Below are 23,550 nucleotides of genomic sequence, written 5' to 3' on the forward strand. Positions count from 1 at the left end.
CCCACCGAATCTGGGCGAGGGAATCTCTTTTCTCTCCTCAAGACAACAGAAAACACTTGGCCGAGTAAGGGATTGAGCACGTGGAATCCAAGCCCACGAGAAACTCAGGAAGGATTTGAATTAATCCACGGATGAGTCACTGGAGGGAGAGAGAGTGAAGGATGAAAATGCGAGAGTCAGATATGGAAAGAGGCAGAGGCAGGGATGGAGAAGGGAGAATTGAGGGTGTTGGGTGGTCCATCTCTACTCACCAAGGTGAGGGTCCAGAAGGGACAACACACAGTCAGTTCCTTCTCGCACCCCAGTCTGGTACCCACCGACTGCCCCTGGGACTCTTTGTGGCATGGTCCTGCCAGCAGGCGCCGTGCCAGGAGAACGCTCACCTTGGCATGTTCCAGTCTGGGGGTGAGGGTAGAATCCGGGCCCACAGCTGGTCACACAGCGTCCCTCCTTCAGAAACGTGCTGCCAGAGCACACGAGGCACCGCTCCTCCCGGTCACATTGCAGGCACTGTGGCGGACAGGCTGTCGGGGGGACAGGACGGTGAGCCCCCAGCTGGCCCAGCAACACAGAGCCCGGGGCCAGGACAGAGAACGCCTCGGGTCAACAGGATGGTGAGGAGCAGAGTCAGCCGCCAAGGGGGCCTGGTCAGTGACGCCTCCTCAGAGTCCCCAGAAACAATCCAACCTCCCGGACTGGGCCGCCCCTCGGGCCGGTCCCAGGCGAGGGTCACGATCAGGCTGCCTCATCCTGTCCGAAAGAGACTCGGCGCCCGGCAGTGCCCGTCCGCTTGGTCAGCGGTGCCATTTGGCCGGAGGCCGGGGGACAAGGGCCGAGGTACGGGCTTTGAGGTGAGCCCGGCCACTACCCCAGCGCCGGTCTCAGTGACGTCTTCCGGCCTAGCGATGCGCCGAGCACACAGTGAGCATCCAGTGAGCACCCAGCGATAGATACAACGTTGCTATGTTGTACTCCTGCGAGCGCTTAGTACAGTGCTCTGCACGCAGTGAGCGCTTAGTAAATATGATTGAATGAATGATTGAATGAAAATGAAACAATTCACTCAGGCCACGCTGATTTAAGAGTCCTGGGCCCTACCCTCACTGGATCACTAGCTCTGCTGTCCAAGTTCACGACAGTTGAAGGAAGGATGATAATAACGATAATGATGGTATTTGTTAAGCGCTTCCTATGTGCCAAGCACTCTTCTAAGCACTGGGGTAGATAAAAGGTAATCAGGTTGTCCCACGTGAGGCTCACAGTCTTCATCCTCATTTTATTCATTCAAGTATATGTTAGAGATTAGGAACTGAAGGGCAGAGAAGTTAAGTGACTTGCTGGGATTAGAACTCACGACCTGTGACTCTCATGCCTGTGCTCTTTTGGGGGTGGGCTCCCAATCACTCCCGTGGGCTACCGCAACCTTCGTCACCACAGCCCATTGCAAACCCTCCTTCTCCTCCTCCTCCTCCTCCCCTCAACCCAGGCCAGCCCGCACCCCTGGACCCTCAGGCAGCCCCACCGACCCGTGCAGGCCTTCTGGGTGAGATCCGGAAAGCGGCCCTGCTGGCACTGGGACACACAGAGGCCTTCCTGGAGGAGGAACGGGGCTTCGCAGAGAGAGCACTGCCGGGGCCCGCGGCACTGGACACAGCCTTCGTCACAGCCTGGAAACACGCGTGGGGTCACCGGAGGGAAACCCGAGGGAGACTGTGGCCCAGGGGTGGGCGGGTGGTCCTGGGCCCTGGATGACCCTCCAACCCCTCCCTCTGACCTCCACTCGAGGCTCCCCGCCTCCCGATTCCCCGCGGGGGCAGTCATCTGCCCGGTGGGTCCAGCACTCCCGTGCGGGGGAGCCCGTTTGCGCTCGGCCCACAAGCAGGGCAGCGTCCGCACACGCGACCGGACTGAAAACAGCTCGTCAGGGTGGGCCCGGGCCATACTGCCCCCACCAGCCTCCGCTGCCCGCCCGTCTCAGCGCTGGGCTTGTCTGACAGACCCCTCCCGATGGGATTCCTCGGGGACCGCGCAGGACGGCGCCTGAAACCGGGCCAGAGTGGACGAGCGCTGACGGGGCTCGGGGCCGTGCCGGGGGACTTACTCCTGCAGGTGTCCGAGTCTCTGTAGAAGGCCGGCGAGCAGCGTGGCACACAGGCGCCCTCCTGCAGCGCGTAGCCGGTCACGCACTGCAGGCAGTCGGTGCCCAGTGGCCCACGGCAGGCACCGCAGCTCCCGTGGCAGTCTATGGGAGAGACAGAGTCGGCCGACGTTCACGCGCACGGTCACGCGGACACCTTGGCGGCGGCGGTTCGGGCTCCGCGGGCCTGGGGTTTCTGGGCCTCCCGCAGGGTCGAAGGTCCTGGGTTCTAAGCCTGCCCTGCCACCTATATGCTGTGTGTCCTTGGGCAGACAGCCACTTAACTTCTCCGGGTTTCAATCCCTCATCTGCAAAATGGGGATCAATACCTGTTTCTCCTTACCGCTCAGACTGCAAGCCCAAGGTGGGACCTGATTATCTTCTATCTATCCCGGTGCTTATTAAGATGTTTTGTACATAGTAAGCGCCTAACAAATACCACAATTATTATTATTACAGATGATACCAGAGACAAAGCCAGAAAAGAAAGTCTTTTTCTTTCTCTCTCTGCCTCTCTCTCTCTCTCTCTGTCTCTCTCTGTCTCTGTCTCCTGCTGCTCTTGTGGCTCCGGGATGGCTACGGCATGCAGGGCAGTGAAGGTAACAGCACCAAGACAGGATGCAGGGGGGAGAAAGGGGCAGAGGAGACATCCATTTCCCCCATTGCTGGTCATCCCAGCTCCTGGCTCTTCCTCCAGGCTGACCTCCAGGTCAGTGACTAGTGCAGACACCCCTGCCTGCTGGTTTGGGGGGTCTTGTAGCCACACTGCATCATTCCCTGCCCCCCACTAACAAACCTGGTGCCAGAAACCACGGGGAGCAGGCGGCAGGGGCGACAGAAGCCACCCATTACCAAAGTGAGAGCCAGCAGCCGGGCCGTGGTGGGGAGGAGAAAAGAATTCAGCTAGAACTCTTTCCCGAAGCTACTGCTGCCGACACCTATACTGTCCAAAAGATCTACTGGATGAGTGCACACACACTCGTGTGTGTGTGTGTGTGAGAGAGAGGGAGAAAGAAAGAGAGAGGTAATATCTGCCTCTCCCATTGGTATGTCTCTAAACTCTGCTTCTCACGGTCTCTGCCTCTGTCTACTGCATCCGTCTCTCTCTCTCTCTTTCTCCCTCTTTCCTTCCCTCCCTCTCTCTTGCTCCTCACCCCCAATCCTGCCCTCCCTCCCACCCCCCGGCCCTTCTCGCTGCTCCGGGGAGCTCCCAAACTCACTCTGGGCCCGTGGGAGAGGAACGGGGTGATTCCAGTCACCGATTCCGTTCCCTTCTGCTCTACTTCCTCCAGGTGGAAGTGTGGACTGAGAGATCTAGTTCTCTCGCAAGCCATTTCCGCAGCTTTAAAAAGCACGGCCGCGCTGGGATGTAAGAACGGCGGCGTGAGGGGCCGGTCCATGAGAAATGGGTCGACGGTGTCCTCGCGAACCCTCTTCCCCATCCTCAGGGCAGGGTAGGGGCCAGGCCGGGCCAAGGAGCCGAGAGAGACCGATTTCAGCGTCCGGGTTCTCATCCCCCTTCTCCTGCTGCAGCCGCGTTCCCCAGCTCGGACAGAATGCGACGTTCCCAGATTCCCAGATGGGCATGTGGCCCGGCCGGCGATTCCAGGAGCGGAAGCCCAAAGCCACTAGGGTGCAAACGTTGGCCCAGAAGGCCAGCGATCAACCTACGGTCTGAGCTGGGGCGAGCCAGGCTTCCATCCTAAAAGGGCCACCAACGTCAGCCGAAGAAAAATTCTTCCCGCCATTCCACCGACTCCCACCCACTTTTCTCACAATTCTCCCCTCCCCGCCAGGCTGACAAGCGGCCGGCATTCTGCTCCTCTTCTTTTCTCCTTGACCCACGGTCCCAGACAGCGGGCAGGGAGCCAACCCCTGCCCGTTCCTTGAGGGGTTGGGCAAGGGTAACCGCCCTGCTGGGTTAGGTTGCAGCAGAATGGGTGAAATGAGTGTGCCTGCTTCAGAGAAGCAGCATGGCTCAGTGGAAAGAGCCCGGGCTTTGGAGTCAGAGGTCATGGGTTCGAATCCCGGCTCGGCCACTTGTCAGCTGAGTGACTGTGGGCGAGTCACTTCACTTCTCTGGGCCTCAGTTCTCTCATCTGTAAAATGGGGATTAAGACTGTGAGCCCCACGTGGGACAACTTGATTCCCCTGTGTCTACCCCAGCGCTTAGAACAGTGCTCTGCACATAGTAAGCGCTTAACAAATACCAACATTATTATTATTGCTGCCAGGGTCCAAACCATTGGCCAGGGGAAAGATCCGTAAACTTCTTGTTGGCCTCAGGCAGTTTGGAGAGCCCAGAATGGGAAGGGGGCTTTGCCAGGGTCAGCAGGCACCCCTACCCCCTTAAGCAGCATCCGGTCCCAGTACAAAGCAGCAGCCCGGGCTTGGGAGTCAGAGGTCATGGGTTTGAATCCAGGCTCTGCCACTTGTCAGCTGGGTGACTGTGGGCAAGTCCCTTCACTTCTCTGGGCTTCAGTGACCTCATCTGTAAAATGGGGAATAAGACTGCGAGCCTCACGTTGGACAACCTGATAACTCTGTATCTACCCCAGCGCTTAGAACAGTGCTCTGCACGTAGTAAGCGCTTAAATACCAACCAGTAATAATTATTATTATTATTACAAAGCAGGAGATAAACAAGGCTGCGGCGTGCCAAACGCACAAACCATCTGGACCCCCTGAGCCCCAGTCCTCCGAACCTGGCACCGGTCTGCCTCACCACGAAGGGGCAGGGGATACCCCAGCAGAAGTAAGGAAAGGATAAGCTGGAGTCTGCCCACCGGACCACAGGGCTGGCAGAGGGGGCCAGGGAGAAGAGGGAGCCTAAGTTGACCAAAAAAAAAAAGGAAGCACTATGAGATTCCAGGAACCTGCTTTCCCCCCAGACAGGTGGGGTGAAAAAGGGAAGCAATTTCCCAGGGAATGTCTCTCCATTATCTGGGCATTTCAGGAAAATGTGGGGTTTTTTGGAGGGGGGGGTCCTGAATGATTTCACCTCAATCCCCCAATCCACCTGGCCTATAGAGACCGGATCAGAGGTCCCTCTGAAACGCCAGACCCCCAGACAGATGGGAGAATGGTCCCCTTCACCTTTGCAAGTCCGGGTGGCAACGTCGAGGAAATACTGCTGACCACAGCTGTCCAGGCACTTGCCCTGGAGAAGGACCTGAGCCGGGTCTCTGCAGGACGTGCAGCTCGTGGGTGAAGCACAGCTCCGACACAGACTGCCACACACTGGGCATATGGGAGGGAAAAAGAAAAGACTCGTCGGGTCACAAATCAAAACCTCAGTCCTTCCCAACTCCTGATCTAACTTCTTCTCACTTGGTGTGAACACATCTCAGCATGGCATAATGGATAGAGCCCGGGGGCTTGGGAGTCAGAAAGTCATGGGTTCTAATCCCGGCTCCACCACTTGCCTGCTGTGTGACTTTGGGCACGTCACTTCACTTCTCTGGGCCTCAGTTACCTCATCTGTAAAATGGGGATTGAGACCGTGAGCCCCACATGGAACGGGGACTGTGTCCAACTCGATTTGCTGGTATCCATCCCAGCTCTTAGCACAGTGCCTGGCACATAGTAAGTGCTTAAGAAATACCGCAACTATTATTATTATCTCCATGGGGTTGGCTGGAGCCACGAGACTCAATCCTGTGTTTCAGATAAGGTGATGGGGCCATAGGCTGCCACCTGGAAATTCAATATTGGACTGCGGCTAGCGTGCCAGGTTTCTCCCCTCTTGGGACATGAAGTCCATGCCCAGGGCTGCCAAGGGGGCTTCTGGGTCAGAGGAATGATGACACTGCCATAGCAGGGATCCACGCCAAGGCTTGCCTTCCAATGATTCCACTTTTTTTCTTTTAATGGCATTCGTGAAGTGCTTACTATGTATGTACTTGGCAGTGTACTAAGTGCTGGCTTCGATACAAGCTAATCAGGTGGGACACGGCTCATGTCTCACATGGGGCTCGCAGATTGAATCTCCATTCTATACATGAGGTGACTGAGGCACTGAGAAGTGAAGTGCCCAGCAGACAAAGGGTGAAGCCAGGATTAGAACCCCTATCCACTGACTCCCAGGCCTGTGCTCTTTCCTCTAGAACACACTGCTTCTCCTTTCAACAATCCCAACAGCTCTCAACAGTCACTTGTTCTTGATAGCAAACACTGAGCGAATGATAATTGTTTTCTAAAGGTCTAAAAAACACCCAATTCTCTCACAGGGTGTTCAGCAAAGTCTCCGCGGGACAAGGAGAGTTTTCCACCTGCTTTGACCTAGTGGTGATCATAATAGGACCCCCTGAAATGGTCAACCTACACTCAACCCACACTAGAATACCCCTACCCTAAAGGAAATAATCAATGATATTTATTGAGCTCTTACAGTGTGTAGGACACTATACTAAACGCTTGGGAGAGTACAATATTTCAGAATGGGTAGACATGTTCCCTCCCCATTGGCAACTAACAGTTTAGAGAGAAACCCAAGGGGAAAACCCAGAGCAAACATCTCTTCGAGTCCATTCGTTTCCTAGCCTGGAATCCCCAAACTGGACAAACCAGAGAGCCGGTTAAGGGAATGATCTTTTCTGATCAAGGTGTCTTCTGGAACTCCGGACCCCCGAGGACAAACTCTTCCTCCTCAGACCTCGGTCGGCCTGTCTCTGGCCAGACCCTGAGCCTCATTCGTTAGGCTCCGTACTGCCAACTCCCCGCCGACTGTTCACCCCGAGGGTTAGCTGCCCCCTGTGTAGGTAGACCTAAAAAGGGGGGATGTCGCCAGCCCCCCTCGGTCCCGATTCCAAGAATACATACCTTGGCACGCACGTCCCTGGTCCAGGTAGTACCCCGGGTAGCAGGCCGTGACACACCTGCCAGTATGGGACAGGACGAGGGCCTCATCGCAGGCGGAGCAGGAAGTCGGGCCTTCCCCGAGGCAGGATTTGCACGAGGGATGGCATTCTGCAGCGGGAGAGCAAGAGGAGGGAGGTCAGTTCCTCGGGAGCACTGGTCAACCCCCCACCGTATCCTCAGCTCCACGCTGCCCATAATAAGAAGTCACAACCTCTCTGTGCCTCAGTTACCTCATCTGTATAATGGGGATTAAAACTATGAGCCCCATGTGGGACACGGACTGTGAGCACAATGATTAGCTCGTATCTACCCCAGCACTTCGTCCGGTGCCTGACACAGTAAGCACTTAAAAAATACCCTGAAAGTAATAATAACATTAATCATAATACAATGATAATTGTGATATTTGCTAATTGCTAATCACCGAGATAGGTCCAATACAATCAGATTAGACTCAGTCCCGGCCCTCGTGGGGCTCATCGATGAAGAAACTGAGGCCCAGAGAAGCCAAGTGACTTCCCCAGGGTCACACCGTAGGCAAGAGGCAGAGCCAGGATTAGGACCCAGGTCTCCTGACTCCCGTCCCGTCATCTCTCCACTAGGCCACGTTGCTTTTTGTGGGACGGTGAATGGAAAGACGTAGCTCCTGCCCCAACCTGTAAACTCCAAACCTCCCCAGGGCCCGGCCCGGTGGACCCGCAGGGCCCCGGTAGCACCCACCGGAGTTGTGTTCTGCCCACCCGCATCCCATTCCTCCCTAGGGCCCAGCCGGTGGGCTGGCGAGGTAGGGGGACCGGCCTCTAATGGCAACGAGGGCTCCGCGTGGAGACGTCTCCCGCTCCCGGGACTGCCCCAGCGGGACTGCCCCAGCGGGACTCACCGTTACAGGCGCCTCGCTCTGCGTAGTAGCCGGTGGGACACGCGGGCACACAGCCGTCCCCCAGCAGCAGGTGGTGAGCGTTCTGACACCGCAGGCACACGCTGCCCTGGTGCCGCGGGTCGGCTGTGCAGTGCCGGCACAGCGGGTGGCAGTCTAGGAGGAAAAGAGCATCCGGTTAATAATAATAATCGTGGTACTTGTTAAGGGCTTAGTATGTGCCAGGCACTGTATTAAGGGCTGGGGTGGATAAAAGCAAATTGGGTTGGACACAGTCCCTCTTGTCCCAGATGGGGCTCCCAGTCTCAATCCCCATTTTACAGATCAGGGGACTGAGGCACAGAGGAGTAAAGTGATTTGTCCAAGGTCACAGAGCAGATATGTGGTGGAGGGGGGATTAGAACCCATGACCTTCTGACTCCCAGACCCTTGCTCTATCCACTACACCATGCCTCTCAAGGAGAAGCAGCATGGCTTAATGGAAAGAGCCCGGGCTTGGGAGTCAGAGAACATAGGTTTTAATTCCGGCTCTGCCACTTGTCAGCTGTGTGACTTCGGGCAAGTCACTTAACTTCTCTGTGCCTCAGTTACATCATCTGGAAAATGGGGGTTAAGACTGTGAGCCCCACATGGGACAACCTAATAACCTTGTATCTACCCCAGTGCTTAGAACAGGGCCTGGCACATAGTAAGCGCTTAACAAATATCATCATTTTCAAGGGCCCAGGCCACGTGTTGGGTATCAGGGCGTTCCCAGACCCTCGACCCCCGACCCCTGCCTTTGGCCCAGGCCACCACACTCTCTCCCTCCCTGGTCCGCTTCCTTCCTTAGTCCCAGGCTCCGGAGAGGGGTTGATGCAGTCTCCGGGTTCCAAACTGCCCCATCCCAAGATAATAATAATAATAATGGTATTCATTAAGCACTTACTATGTGCCGAGCACTGTTCTAAGCACGGGGGTAATCAGTACAAGGTAATCAGGTTGTCCCACGTGGGGCTCACAGTCTTATTCTCCATTTTACAGATGACGTAACGGAGGCACAGACTAGTTAAGTGATTCACCCAAAGTCACACAGCTAAGTGGCGGGATTAGAACTGAGCTCCCCAGAGCCAGCAGGCTCTCCGGTGCCTCAGTTTCCCAGCCCACTCCCAACCACCCTCCCACCCCCAAGCCCAGCCCCTGGCCACAGGTCCACCGGGGAGATGTGAGTCTCCTGGAGCCACACATACACCTCAGGCTCCTGACCTCCTCCTGAACTTTGGGGATCTCAGAGGGTCGGACAGGCAGCTTTTTGTCAGCCTCCAGGAACAAGGTTCAGTGTCCTGGGAGTCAAATTAATCCTCATTACTGTAATTCAGAAAATGACAGAGGAAAGGTAGGCTCTCCTCACTGGTGTCAGGTTCCAGGAAAGATCAGATCCTCCTCAAGGAAGGCAGAGCCTGAGCCAGGTACCCTTCAAGGCTCCTCCCCGCTGTGATTTTGAGTTTTCCCCGCAAAACTAAGTGGGCTAAGTGCTTTGGAGGTGGGACTGAGTCCATAGGTGAGGGTGAGAGAGGAAAAATAGGGGGGTGAGATGGTAGATTAGTTAGGGAAGGCTTCCTGGAATAGATGAGATTTTTTAAGGAGGGGTCTGAAGGTCGGGGTGGGGAGAGTGTCGGTCTTTTGGAGAGGCCTGAGTAGCGAGTTCCAGCTGGTGGGAGGATGTGAGCCAGGAGTGCCGAGGACTCACTGAGATGCCCCTCTGCCCCTCCCCGGGGGATCTCTGTCCGCCCCCACACCTGTATATTCTCTCTCAACACTTACTATAGTGCTGTACACACAGTGAGCACTTCATTCATTCATTCGATTGTATTTACTGAGCACTTACGGTGTACAGAGCAGCGTACTAAGCGCTTGGAAAGTACAATACAGCAATAGAGAGAGACAATCCCTGCCCACAACAGGCTCACAGTCGGGGGGGGGGGGATGATAAATACTATTGATTCTCTTGCCCAAGGTCACCCAACAGACAAGTGGCAGAACCGGGATTAGAACCCAGGCCCTTCTGAACTTCTGTGGCATCTTGCAGTCTGGAACATAGCATGGCCAATGGCAAGAGCACGGGCTTGGGAGTCAGAGAAGGTGGACACAGACTCCCCAGTGTCACCACCAAAGTGTTTCAGTCCCAACAGGATGCCCCCTTCCTGCCTGGAACCTCCCGAGGGTGATCTGAGAGGGTCGGTGCAGCCAGTTGGAGCCTCGTGCCCCAGGGTCTCCTCTCTCTGTCTGATCACTCACCCTCCCCACCCCAATCTCTCCTCTAAAGAGGGAGCTCGGAATTCCAGCTGGGAAAGATGAAGGCAGGAGCACACCTGGGAGCTCCGGAATGTTTCACTCTTCCAGAGATCAAAGAAGACACTTTCATTCAAAGGAGAGGGCCGGGAAGGGAGTCAGCCGGCGGGTGGGCCGGTGGGTGGACTGGCAGACGCGTCCGCCTGGAGCCAGGCTGCTGGATCTCTCCTTCCCTCCCTCCCTCCCGCCCCCAGATCCCCCTCATTCTCTGGGGGAGCTCTCAGTTCCTAAGGGGGCTCAGCCGCACCGGCCGTATCTCTTGTTTGATAGACTTGGAAAAAATACCCACATGCAGAGGCGATAAAGCTCTGAGACTGCTGGAACGGTGCCCAGGATGTGTTGGAACCGGTCTGGGTGATAGATCACCCGCCGTTTTTCTTTTTTCTAAATAGTTGAAGGCCCCGAGGGTGCCGGTGCTGGTCTGGGAGTGATAGGACGCCTCTGGAAACGATCCACCGCTCCGCCCCCGCCCCCCACCTCTCAGCAGCGAGGAGGAGCGGCCCCAGCAGGAGGAAGGATGCTTCTGTGATGTGAGGGCCAGGGGGGAATCAGTGGGGTTGATCCACTGATTTCGCCCCCGATAAATGACATCACCCAGGGTCGTTTCTGAACTAGGGTTAGAAATACCATCCCGGTCATGGGGCAGGGGCCTCGGCAGGGGGAAGGAGAAGCCAACAGGGATGGTGGAGGAGAGAGGAAAGGTAAAGAGAACCAGGTCCAAGTAAAGTCTGCAGCTACCCCCGCCCCCAGGGCAGCAGGAGCGTCCTCGTGAAGTCCTTCCCCAAAGGCGGGGACCAGGCACATTCCCAAGGGGAGAGGGAAATCCTCCTTTCTCCGCCCCCACGACGGGCGCGGATCGTAGGGCCGAGCTATTCAGTTCACGCACACCACCTCTGGATTTTTCCAGCAGAAGAGAATCCGTGGCTCACCAGCTCCGTCGTAGGCACGGGGCATGCCCACACGTGACGTGCAGCCACAGAGGTACCCACACACGACGTACTTTCACAGCGTGTACTTGCAGAGGGTGTGCTGGTGCAGGACATAGTAACCCAGAGTGTACTCTCATGGAGCCTATCAGTTCGTGGCACACGTGCAAAGGGAGAACCCGCACAGGATGAAACCCTAGGGAGGACCAGAGAAGGATGTGCAAGGACAGGGTGTACTCTCACAGAGACAACCAGGACTGGGGTTCTCTCCATATAGAAAACTAGGACAAGGTGTATGCACTCGGAGAGAATGAAGACAGAGTGTACCACTGCGGGGAGAATCCAGACAGTGTACAGAGAGAATGAGGACAGGGTGTACCATTGCAGGAAGAATCAGGACAGGTTGCAGCCACCCAGTCCCATCTCCTCCAAGAAGCCTTTCCTGACTAAATCCTCCTCTCCTCTTTTCCCACTCTCTTCTGCATCGCCCGGACTCTCTCCCTTCATTCATCCTCCTTTCCAGCCCCACAGCACATAGCTGTAATTGTGAGAGCAGCATGGCATAGTGGATAGAGCACAGGGCTTAGAACCCAGAAGGTCATGGGTTCTAATTCCGGCTCTGCCATTTGTCTGCTGTGTGACCCTGGGCATGTCACTTAACTTCTCTGTGCCTCAGTTATCATCTGTAAAAAATGGGGATTAAGAGTGTGAGCCCAGTGTGGTACAGGGACTGGGCCCAACCTGATTAATTTGTATCTGCCAGTGTTTAGAACAGTGTTTGGTACATAGTAAGCGCTTAACAAGTACCATAATTATTATTTATTAATTTATCGATTTGTGTTTATTAATGTCCATCTCCTGCTCTAAACTGTGAGCTCACTGTGGGCAGAGAATGTGCCTGTTGTTCTGTACTTTGCCAAGTGCTTAGTACACAGTAAGCACTCAATAAATACAACTGAATGAATGAGTGATAGGGTATACCCACAGATGGACCGGGGTACTCTCATCTAGGATCGGGGTGTCTGTCATGCATCGGTGACACTCTCTCGCACCCCCAGTGGCACTGGATCCTTCGGGACCGTACTCTGGGTAGGCTCAGGACCGATTCCTAGCCCCAGAACAACTCGAGAGCAACCTCAATAATGATAATAATAATTATGATATTTGTTAAGTGCTTACTATGTGCCAAGCACTGTTCTAAGCCCTGGGGTAAATACAAAGTAATCAGGTTGGACACGGTCCCTGTCCCACACTGGGCTCACACTCTTAATCCCCACTGTACAAATGACTTAACTGAGGCCCAGGGAGGTGAAGTGACTTGCCCAAAGCCACACAGCAGACGTGTGACAGAATCGGAATTAGAACCCAGGTCCTTCTGACTCCCAGGCCCGTGCTCTTTCCATTAAGCCAGGGTGCGGAGCGGTCAGTGGAGGCTGAGCTTCCAACCGACTCCGAGAGTCTCGCGCGCTCACTCACCTGCACAGGAGCCCACAGGATCGAGATACTGCCCGTCCCGGCAGTCATTCTGGCAGGTTCCGCCACTGAGGGCCGCGTGCGGGTGGCACGCGATGCAGTCGGAGTCTGAGCCCGCACGGCACTCTCGGCAGGTCGGGTGACAGGCTGTGGAAAGACCCAAATCTCAGCGCCGGGACCTCCACATTCACCCGCTTCAAGTCCACGTGACCGTCCGTCGCTGGGGGAACTGGGATTTCCCAAGCCTCGGGAAGGGGAAGGATCCAGAGTAGCCCCCGGCAGCGCTGGCCAGAGTCGGCCCCGGGGACCTACCGAGTTCACGGGCTGCTCATTACCCCTGGCAATGCCAAGCTCTAGGAGAGCGATGTGTCCCAGCAAACCCAGGGGCAGTGGCCAGCCTCCCAGTGGTTCAGTCTTGTGAGCCAGGAACAGAGAAGCCAAACCGGTGAGAAGTGTGTCCCGACCCAGCACCAGCTGACTAAAATGGACCCAAATGGACGGGGAAGAATGGAGAGACTTGTTGCTTTCACCGTGGCCTTGCTACGTAAGGGGAGAAGGATAGAGGGTGAGCCCCCGTTCAAACTCCTTGCTTCCTAAAAATGGAAAAACCAACCAGCTTCCCGGGGCTGTTCCGGGTTCTCCGGCCCCAAGGCAGGAGCTGGACCAGGTGACCTCTGCACCGCCTCCAGCTCTGAAAGTGAGCGGTCCTAGGCCTGGCCCCTGGAGTCACAGATCAAGCCCACGGGGCGGTGCAGGCGAAGGCTCTTCTGGTCAGTTTCCCTCGCTGTGGGGATGCTATCACCCTATCTTCCAGACCCTCTCCTCTCCAAGACCCTGAGGCCCAGATAGACTTGGAAAGGTCACCAGCCAAACTGGAGCACCAGTTGACCCTCGCCTCCCACTCTGGGGTTATCTGAGCCACCACACCTCCCAAAAAACAAGCATTCTGGAATGAATCCAGTCATCCCCTCGAGGTGGGCCGGGCAGGGGCAGAGCCAACCTCATCAACACGCCCCGGCAGCCGCTGAGGGGCCACTGCACCGACAGGTTCAGTCCGAGAAGTGGAGTCGGGGACTTGCCGAGATTAAGGGCCCGAGCGGGATGGGCAGAGAGAGGGCTGGGGCTGTCGCCGGAAAATAGCCACCTGGCGACCCTGAGGCGGGGAAGACCAAGAGCTGAGGAGCGTAGTTAAAAGATTAAACAGAGGGTAGGCTGAGGTCATGACCGGCCACACATCCTCGAGGCTCTGATGACTTGGATATGGCCGGACAGAATCCAGAATCATCCGGAGGGGCTCCTCATTACCAGCCGTCCTCTCCTGATCGGGCGGGGGCGGGAGGGTCATTTCTAGGGTCCCAGAGAGGGAAGGGGCCGAGAAAGGTCCCGAGTGATTTCTCCCTTTGCTGGAGTCCCAGGGGCCTCGGACAAGGTTCGGGGCCGGGGTGGCCACGGCTACGTCTAATCCCGGGACCAGGCTCAGAGCTGCTTTCGCCAAGTGAGACACCTTCTCGCTGTACCTTGATCTCGCCGCTGATCTCTTGCCCGCGTCCTGCCTCTGGCCTGGAACACCCTCCCTCCTCATACCTTCCATTAATTACTCTCCTCCCTTTCAAAGCCTTATTGAAGGGACATCTCCCTAAGCCCTCTTTTCCTTTTCTTCCGCTCCCTTCTGCATCACCCTGACTTGCTCCCTTGACTCATCCTCCCTCCCATCCCCACAACACTTATGTCCATATCTGTCATTTTTCTATATTAATGTCTGTCTCCCCCTCTAGTCCGTAACCTCATTTAGGGCAGGGAATGTGTCTGTTATATTGTACTTTGACAAGCGCTTAGTACAGAGCTCCGCACTCAATAAGTGCTCAATAAATACGATTGCCTGACTGACAGGCCGAGTAAGCCAAGGGCTCAGACAGCCACGGGTTCAGCTCTGGCTCTGCACCAAGGGAGGCTGGGGTTGGAGGCGTCTTGTCTCCCTGCCATTTCCGAGGCTCGGGTCGTCCCTGTCGGACGTGAGGTCCGGATCTGCTGAAATCCTCTTCCTCCGCCCGCACATTCCGGTCACGTCCCAGGGCAAGCGCTAAGCCACGCTCAGCTGCCTCGGGGGCCTTTCACACCGTGTTCTGGCCGACCCTTGGCCGCAGGGAACCCACCATCCTCACCATCGCCCCTACTCACCGGAACAGGCCGCATCCTGCCTGAAGAACCCGGGCGGGCAGTGGGAGAGGCAGCGACCGTCGAGCAGCACGTGTGTAGAGGGACAGGAGGTGCAGTTATGAGGGCTACTGCCCACACACGCCCGACAGGAGCCGTCACACACTAGGCCCAGACAGGCACGAACAGAAAGGGAAAATCAGTGAAAACCCACCGGGAGCCTGTATTTCCCCTTCCCTCCTGGAAGGAGCAGGCCCGGGCACCACCGCCAGCCCCCGTACCAATGCCCCAAAATGGACCCGGACCCTTGCAGCCAGGAATGTAGCAAATGCTTCACAAATACCACTATTATTATTACCATTCAGAAAGGAGTGTGGCCTAATGGAGAGAGCACGGGCCTGGAATCAGAAGGACATGAGTTCTAATTCCGACTCTGCCGCTTGACAGCTGTTTGACCTCAGGCAAGTCACTTAACTTCTCTGGGCAACAGAGCCCTCATCTGTAAAATGGGGATAAATGCTGTAAGCCCCATGTGGGACATGGACTGTGTCCAACCTCATTAGCTTGTATCTGCCCCAGTGCTTAATAAGTACATGTATTAAGCGCTTAATACCATCATCATCATCAATATCCATAATACTAATATTAATAATAACAATGGTATCTGTTAAGCCCTTACTATGTGCCAAGCATTGTACTAAGCACTGGGGTAGATACAAGTTAATCAGGTTGGACACAGTCCCCGTCCCACAATGGGCTCACACTCTTAAAACCCATTTTACAGATGACTTGACTGAGGCCCAGAGAAGATAAGCGACTTGTCCAAGATCACGCAGCGGACATGTGGCAGAATCAGGTTTAGAACCCAAGTCCTTCTGACTCCCGGGCCCGTGCTCTATCCACTGAGCCATGCTGCTTCTCAAATGAAAACTGTGGTATTTGTGAAGCAGTCTGGGCCAAGCTCTGTGCCAAGCCCTAGGGTGGGTAGAGAATCTGTCCCACACGGGGCTACCGGCGAAGGGACACTGGGTCCTGCCCAGATGCCTGGGAACCACCTAGTTTAGGCGCCACAGGAGAGGGGACTCTACCCCAGAGCTGTCGGGAGGCAGAAATGGACCTTGAGGGGTTAAGAAAAACAACAGGGTTGAGGGGAGGGGGGGGTCTCTCGCTGATGAGGGGACCAGTCTCCCCCTCTTCACAAATCAGACCCCGGTGAGAACTTCCCACCTGTAACTTTCCCAAGGAAGCTGCGGCACCTTCTTCTCCAGAGATTGTACAAGAAACCTACATTGTCCAAGATCCACTTGGGATAGAGGAAGTGCGCTAGCGCCGTGGGGCACGACTGGATGATCTCAAAGCCGCCTCCGGCCCCGTTGCCCATCGCCTCTGCACCTTGGGGCCTCCCTGATCTGGAGCAGGGTCTCGGGGAAGCTCCCAGGTCCCCAGCAGGATCACCAGGCAGTAAAGACCGAAGCCCTTGGAGAGGCAGACTCCCGCCGAGGTCGCAAAGAGGAAGGAACACAGTGGAGTTCCGGATACGCCCTTTACCCCGGCCACACCTTTTCAGACTGCCTTTCCACGGTTCAGATGAATTTAGCTTTCGCGGAATTACAGCCCCCCATCTGGCCCCTCGATACAAGCCCCAGGGAGTTTGGGATCAGGAGCTTCAGAATCCTCTGCCTTTCCCTTACATCTTCAAGACCGTAAGCTCCATGTGGTCAGGGAATGTCAGCTACCTCTGCTGTATTCTCCCAAGCGCTCAGAACAGTACTCTGCATATACTAAGCGTTCGGTAAATACCACTAATGATGATTAATTATGGTACTTGTTAAGGGCTTACTAGGTGCCTAGAACAGGAAGTTGGGGTGGTGGGGGAGAGGGTGGTCCTCAAAGGCCAACGGGTCCAGCCCCCTGCTTCAAAGGGGAGCTGTCCTAAATGCCCTCCCTACTTCAGGTGACAGGTAGAGTGTCTGCTATTCTTGGTAATCTCCAGGGCTGGAGATTCCACATCTTCCCTTCCTTGTTAATAATAATAATAACGTTGGTATTTGTTAAGCGCTTACTATGTGCAGAGCACTGTCCTAAGCGCTGGGGGAGATACGGGGTCATCAGGCCGTCCCACGTGAGGCTCACAGTTAATCCCCATTTTACAGATGAGGTAACTGAGGCACAGAGAAGTGAAGTGACTTGCCCACAGTCAGCTGACAAGTGGCAGAGCCGGGAGTCGAACCCATGACCTCTGACTCCGAAGCCCGGGCTCTTTCCACTGAGCCACGCTGACCGGGGAGTCAGAGGTCCCGGGTTCTAATGTCAGATCTGCCTATTATCTGCTGTGTGACTTGGGGCACGTCACTTAACTTGTCTGTGCCTCAGTTATCCCCTCTATTTTTTAGGGGAAAGAGCATGGGCTTGGGAATCAGAGGTCATGGGTTCTAATCCCGGCTCTGCCACTTAACAGCTGTGTCTCTTTGGGCAAGTCACTTAACTTCTCTGGGACTCAGTTACCTCATCTGTAAAATGGGGATTAAGACTGTGAACCCCACATGGGACAACCTGACGAGCTTGTATCTACCCCAGCGCTTAGAACAGTGCTTGTCACAGAGTAAGCACTTAACAAATACCAACATTATTATTATTAAAATGGGCATTAAATCCTACTCCCTCCTACTTAGACTGTGAGCCCCATGTGGGACAGGAACTGTGTCCAAGCTGATAAACTTCTATCTACCCCTGTGCTTAGACCAGTGCTTGGCCCATAGTAAGCCCTTAACAAGTACCATAATTAATTACCTCAATTAATCATCATTAGTGGTATTAACTGAGCGCTTACTGTGTGCAGAGAACTGTTTTAAGCAGTTGGGAGAATACAACGGAGGTAGCTGACACATTCCCCGACCACATGGAGCTTACAGTCTTCGGGAGGGATGAAGAAACCTCTGCCTTTCCCAGGATCCTCAAATTCCCTGGGGCTTGCACTGAGGGTGGTATTTGTTAAACGCTTACTATGTGCCGAGCACTGTTCTAAGCGCTGGGGGAGACACAGGGGAATGAGGTTGTCCCATGTGGGGCTCACAGTCTTCATTCCCATTTTACAGATGAGGGAACTGAGGCACCGAGAAGTGAAGTGACTTGCCCAAAGTCACACCGCTGACAAGTGGCCGAGCCGGGATTCGAACCCACGACCTCTGACTCCAAAGCCCGTGCTCTTTCCACTGAGCCACGCTGCTTCTCTACCAGATGGGGGGGTCCCGTGAACCCTCCCTAAAGGGCAGAGCTGCCTTAAACTAGTCCAGAAGGTTCACAGCTGGGGCTCTCCATCCCGCAGGTGTCCTTTGGCGACTTGTAGCCATAATTTATTTATTTATATTACTGCCTGTCTCCCCTTCTTGACTGTAAGCTTGTTGTGGGCAGGGAATATGTCTGCCACATTGTTATACAGTACATTCCCAAGGGCTTACTACTGTGCTGGGCACACAGTAAGCGCTCAATAAATACGACTAACCTAATCACCACAGAGTTGGAAGAGTTAAATAAGTTTCCTCCATCTCTTGTGCGTGTGTTTGTGCACACGCCTTCATGTTCTACCTGAAGGGAGCAAACTCACCGCCCCACCCGCAGATGGCAAAGCCTCCATTAACAGGGCAGAAAGCCTCCCCGTCCCCCTCGGCCACCCCCTCCCCTCGGCCTCCCCCTCCGGTCACGTGTCTAATTAAAACCCCCGGCCCAGAGGCCCAAGAGAAGCCTTAGCAACCCCGCAACAGACCAAAACACCCCGAGCCCTACCCCACCCTCCCCTCCCACCAGCGCCGATTCAGTTATTTACAAAATACCAAGGCAAAGCCAAGTCTGAAGGAAGAAGGCACTCTTCCCTGAAACTACCTTGTCTGCGATTCCCATTCCCCCCACCCCCTGCCTCAACACCAGCCCCGGATCATCAGAGACAGCTTGGGAAGGCACTGCTCTCCTTGTTTTGGAGAGAGGCACCAGCTGCTGATAAGAGCGGGTGTGGAGAGGGGCACTCCAAGTGATGTTTATGGGGGGGACGTTCACTTGGGCGGGGGGGCCGGTCATAAGAAACCAGGTGTTCCGGGGCAGTGTGGCTAAAAGCTTGGTGGAGAGGGAACGGGTCTGTAACTCCAAAGGACCTGGGTCTAATCCCGGCTCCGCCACACGTCTGCTGGATGTCTTTGGGTGAGTCACTTAACTTCTCTGGGCCTCGGTTACCTCAACTGTAAAATGGTGAAGAAGCTTGTGAGCCCCATGTGGGACAGTAACTCTGTCCAAGTCAACCTGCTTGTAAGCACCCCAGTGCCTAGAACTGTGCTTGGTACATAGCAGATGCTTAACAGGTACCATAATTAGCAATTATTATTATTATTGCTATTAGGTCTCCTGCTCCCTGAGAAAGCCCCTGTATGAAATCGGAAGGGGTGGCCATACGTTCCAAGCCTTTCCCTTTCCGGCCCCGGCCCCAACCCCTGCGTGTAGCCTATTGCTTCAGTATCTGGTTCCGGTTTCCCAGCTTGCCTTGTCATCCAGCAGAAAGTGCCTCTGGTCAACTGGGCCCCCATGTTCAGTTAAAGCTCTTTTTTTCCTCTTAATATCTGTGGTATTTAATTATGGCATTTGTTAAGCACTTACTATGTGCCAGGCACTGCGTTAAGCTTTGGGGTGGATATAAGCAAATTGTGTTGGACACAGTCCCTTCCCCATATGGGGTTCCCAGTCGTAATCCCCATTTTACAGATGAGGTCACTGAGGTGCAGAGAAGTGAAGTGACGGGCCCAAAGTCACACTGATAGACAAGGGGCAGAACTGGCATTAGAACCCAGGTCCTTCAGACTCTCAGGCCCTGCTCTACCCATTAGGCCATGCTGCTTCTCTGCGACTTTCATCCAATGGCCACCTTTTCCCACTGGACCCTGATGATGACATCCTCAGGTTCCACTCAGTCCTGGGGACCCAGAGTACAAAGCTGCCTGCTTTGTGTGACCTTGGGCAAGTCACTTAACTTCTCTGGGTTTCAGTTCCCTCATCTACAAAATGGGGGCTTAATATCAGTTCTCCCTCCTACTTAGACCGTAAGCCTCATATGGGACCTGATGATCTTCTATATACCCCAGGGCTTGGCTCATAACAAGCACTTAACAACAATAACCAAAAGGCTTAAAGAAGCAGCAGCATGGCTTACTAGAGAGAGCATGGACCTGGGAGTCAGGGGCCCCGGGACTCTAATCCCAGCTCTACCACTTGCCTACTGGGTGACCTTGGGCAAATCACTAGACCTCAGATTTCTCCTCTGTAAAATGGGGATTTGATACGCTCCCCGCTGCATGATGACACATTACGGGGGGGCTTGTGGAGCAGCCTCAGTCTCCCTGCCTCACATAACTGCAATAACACTCTGGCTTTACTCACCCCAAGCGGCCCGTCTACCCGGACCCCAGCCCCGCACTCACATCCCTCCCACTTGGAAAATCCTCCCCTCTGTCAAACCTACAAGAACATCCCTCTGGCTGCAGCTTAAACATGCTTCTGCCTGTTCTGCCCACAGTCTCAATAGAGAACACCCTCTGGAGGCCTCTCAGTCTCCTCCTCTCCCAGCCAGAGGATCCCAGCTCCTGCACCCCTTCTCCTCACTCTTCATAATAATAATAATTGTGGCATTTGTTAAGTATTTACTATGTGGCAGGCACTGTTCTGAGCGCTGGGGTGGATACAAACTAATCAGGTTGGACACGGTCCCTGTCTCACATGGGGCTCACAATCTTAATCCCCATTTTACATCTGAGGTAATTGAGTAAAGAAGTGTAATGAAATGACTTGCCCAAGGCCACATAGCAGGCATGTGGCGGAGTGAGAATTAGAACCCAGGTCCTGACTCCCAGGCCTACGCTCTATCCATTAGACTATGTTGTTTCTTGTTCATTCAATCGTATTTATTGAGCGCTTACTGTGTGCAGAGCACTGTACTGTCTCGTTGTGGGCAGAGAACGTGCCTACCATCTGTGTTGTACTCCCCCAAGATCTTGGTATTTTGCTCTCCACATAGTAAGCACTCAATAAATACTACTGATGGTGAAGATGATAGTTCTGTAGAGCTTTGCACAGGTCAATCTTTCACATCACTGCCTGGTCCCTGCCTCCTCCAACCCCCATCCACAGCCTGGTGGACACTGAACCCACATTTTAAAAAGAATTTCCTTGAGGTGGGGTGGGAGGATTTGAGGCCAGGACTGGATGGAGACTAGTTAAATGCCAGTAGTGAAGGTGGAGGGTGTCTAGAACAACACCCCCAAAATTCTTCTTCCACTACTCACCTCCAAAACAAATTAAACACTGGACCTACCTCAACCAGCCCTTGCCACTCCAGATAAGTACTTAATGAAGGTAGCTATCAGGAAGACAGTACGTAGGCTCAAGCTGCACCTTTTGCACAACATGATACCCTGACAATGCATTCTGGGACATGAAAGAGCGCCCACAGTGACGGCAGAGGTACTATTTTATTGATTCCCGTTACCCGCCTATGTTTATCTTAAAGAAGCCATGATTTCCGGCCAAACACGAAGGCCCAGTTTGGGATGGAGAGAGGGCAGGTTGGGCTGCACCTATTTGCCATTGGCACGACTGTGGCTAAATGCAACGATCAATCCATGGTATTTATGGAGCGATTACTATTTGCAGAGCATTTTTCTAAGTTCTTGCGAGAGTAAAATACAACAGAATTAGCAGACACGTTCCCTGCCCTTAATGCGCCTAAAGCTTAGAGGGATCACGGCTACAGCCCAGGGCTTAGACGCTGGTTGGGTCGTCACCCTGCCACACTGCTGGCAGGACTCTGTGCATCTGACTCTGGCCTGGAACTATGTGCCCTCCTCAAATCCGACAATTACTTACCTCCTCCCTCCCTGCCCCGCTTCAAAGCTTTATTGAAGGCCCATCTCCTCCAAGAGGCCTTCCCTGACTAAGCCCTCCTTTCCTCTTCTCCCACTCCCTTCTGCGTCACCCTGACTTGCTCCTTTTATTCATCTCCTCTTCCCAGCCCCACTGCACTCATGTCCATATCTGTCATTTATTTATGTCTATTAATGTCTGTCTCCCCCTCTAACTGTAAGCACGTCGTGGGCAGGGAATGGGTCTGTTTATTGTTTTACTGCGCTCACCCAAGGGCTGAGTACGGTGCTCTGCACACAGTAAACGCTCAATAAATACGATCGACTAACTCACCTGAGCCCAATCCGCATCATTTCCCAACCTGTTGCGACCCTTTGGATAGACGCCCTTGCTAGAGAGGTCTTCTCCTACACCCCTGGGGTGGCTTTTCATTACTCACCTTCACAGAACCCAGTGTCTTTCAAGTAAAATCGGGGTTTGCACCGGGACAGACACGTGCCCACGGAGGTCGCCCGGAGATGCCGTTCTGCCTGAAGCCCCTCCTCCGGATTCCGACAGCGGGTACAGTCAGAGGGTTCGGGGCCCACGCAGCTCAGGCAAGACGGATGGCAAGCTGGAGGTAAGTACGGAAATCCAAGTTACATCGAAAAACAGGCTCCGGGCAACGCCAACCTTGGTTAGACATTAGTGTCCTTTGAGAGTGGCATGAAAGGCACTGAGATGAATTAACCAATGGTATTTACTGAGCACTTCCAAGGGGCAGAGCACTGTACTAAGCAGTTGGGAGAGTACGATACAGAATTAGTAGGCGTGTTCCCTGCCCACAGAGAGCTTAGAGTCTAGACGGTGAGCCTGCAGTTTAGAGATGATTGTCCTCTTACAAATTAACCTTTATGCTGAAGAATCTCACAGTCCCAGGTGAACCCAAGGTCACCCACAACTACTCTTCCTAGTAACTCACCAAGGATTTACAATTCACGTATCTGGGTTTTTTTGTTTTGTTTTTATGATATTTGTTAAGTACTTCACTATGTGGCAGGTACTGTACTAAAAGCTGGGATAGACACAAGCTAGTCAGGTTGGACGCTGCCCCTGTTCCACCTGGGTCTCACAGCCTTATTCCCCATTTTACAGATGAGGTAGCTGAAGCACAGAGAAGTGAAGTGACTTGCCCATGGTCCCACAGCAGACAAGCGGCGGAGCTGGGATTAGAACCCAAGGCTTTCAAACTCCCAGGCCCGTGCTTTTTCCACTAGGCCATGCTGCTTCGCTAATCCTTCTTAATCCTTGTTTAATCTTTATCTTGCCTTCTGGCATCCCTAACTGTTTTCCTCGAACATCTCAAATGTTTCCATCTGACAACTCTCCATGGTAACCTGCTCTCTAATAACTCCCTAAAGGAACCGTCCCCCTTGTAAATAGCTCGTGGTGGAAAAATTTTCCCCTTCCTAGAGACATAGTGTAGCTTAATGGAAAAAGCACAAGCTCGGGAGTCAGAGGACCCAGGTTCCAATCCCATCTCTGTCACTTGCTTGCTGTGTGACCTTCGGCTAGCCACTCGACTTCTCTGTGCCTCAGTTTCCTCATCTGCAAAATAGGGATTCAATTCTTGTTTTCCCTCTTAGACTGTGAGCCCCATGTGGGACCTAATTATTCTTGGTACCAACCCCAGTGGTTAGTACAGTGTTTTAAACGTAGTAAGAGCTTAACAACTGCTCTATTATTGACATTAATATTGATAATTCCCACCCGCAAATTTATCCCTACCCTTCTTATACCTGACAATCCTTTCTACCCCCCGAATTCCCTTACAAAGAGCCTTCATCATCTATGCCCTTGGATCTGTATCCTTTAAGCTCTTGATATTCACCCTACCAGCAGCCCCACGGCACTTG

The 23,550-nt window shown here is 54.0% G+C and overlaps 1 protein-coding gene across 2 annotated transcripts in view; it reads right to left on the bottom strand.

Moving 5' to 3' along the window:
* Window positions 1-23,550, bottom strand: part of FRAS1 (Fraser extracellular matrix complex subunit 1) — a 156,294-nt gene that overhangs the window by 77,357 nt on the left and 55,387 nt on the right. For both annotated transcript variants that reach the window (XM_029073328.1, XM_029073326.1), the window contains exons 19-27: window positions 22,095-22,268; window positions 14,783-14,923; window positions 12,608-12,751; window positions 7,878-8,030; window positions 6,959-7,105; window positions 5,234-5,377; window positions 2,102-2,242; window positions 1,527-1,667; window positions 384-524 (exon numbers count right to left, since the gene is read on the bottom strand). In XM_029073328.1, coding sequence (XP_028929161.1) covers window positions 384-524; window positions 1,527-1,667; window positions 2,102-2,242; window positions 5,234-5,377; window positions 6,959-7,105; window positions 7,878-8,030; window positions 12,608-12,751; window positions 14,783-14,923; window positions 22,095-22,268 — 1,326 coding nt within the window. The remainder of the gene's footprint in view (window positions 1-383; window positions 525-1,526; window positions 1,668-2,101; window positions 2,243-5,233; window positions 5,378-6,958; window positions 7,106-7,877; window positions 8,031-12,607; window positions 12,752-14,782; window positions 14,924-22,094; window positions 22,269-23,550) is intronic.

Source organism: Ornithorhynchus anatinus, chromosome 10 (genome assembly GCF_004115215.2).
Source record: "Ornithorhynchus anatinus isolate Pmale09 chromosome 10, mOrnAna1.pri.v4, whole genome shotgun sequence".
NCBI lineage: Eukaryota > Metazoa > Chordata > Mammalia > Monotremata > Ornithorhynchidae > Ornithorhynchus > Ornithorhynchus anatinus.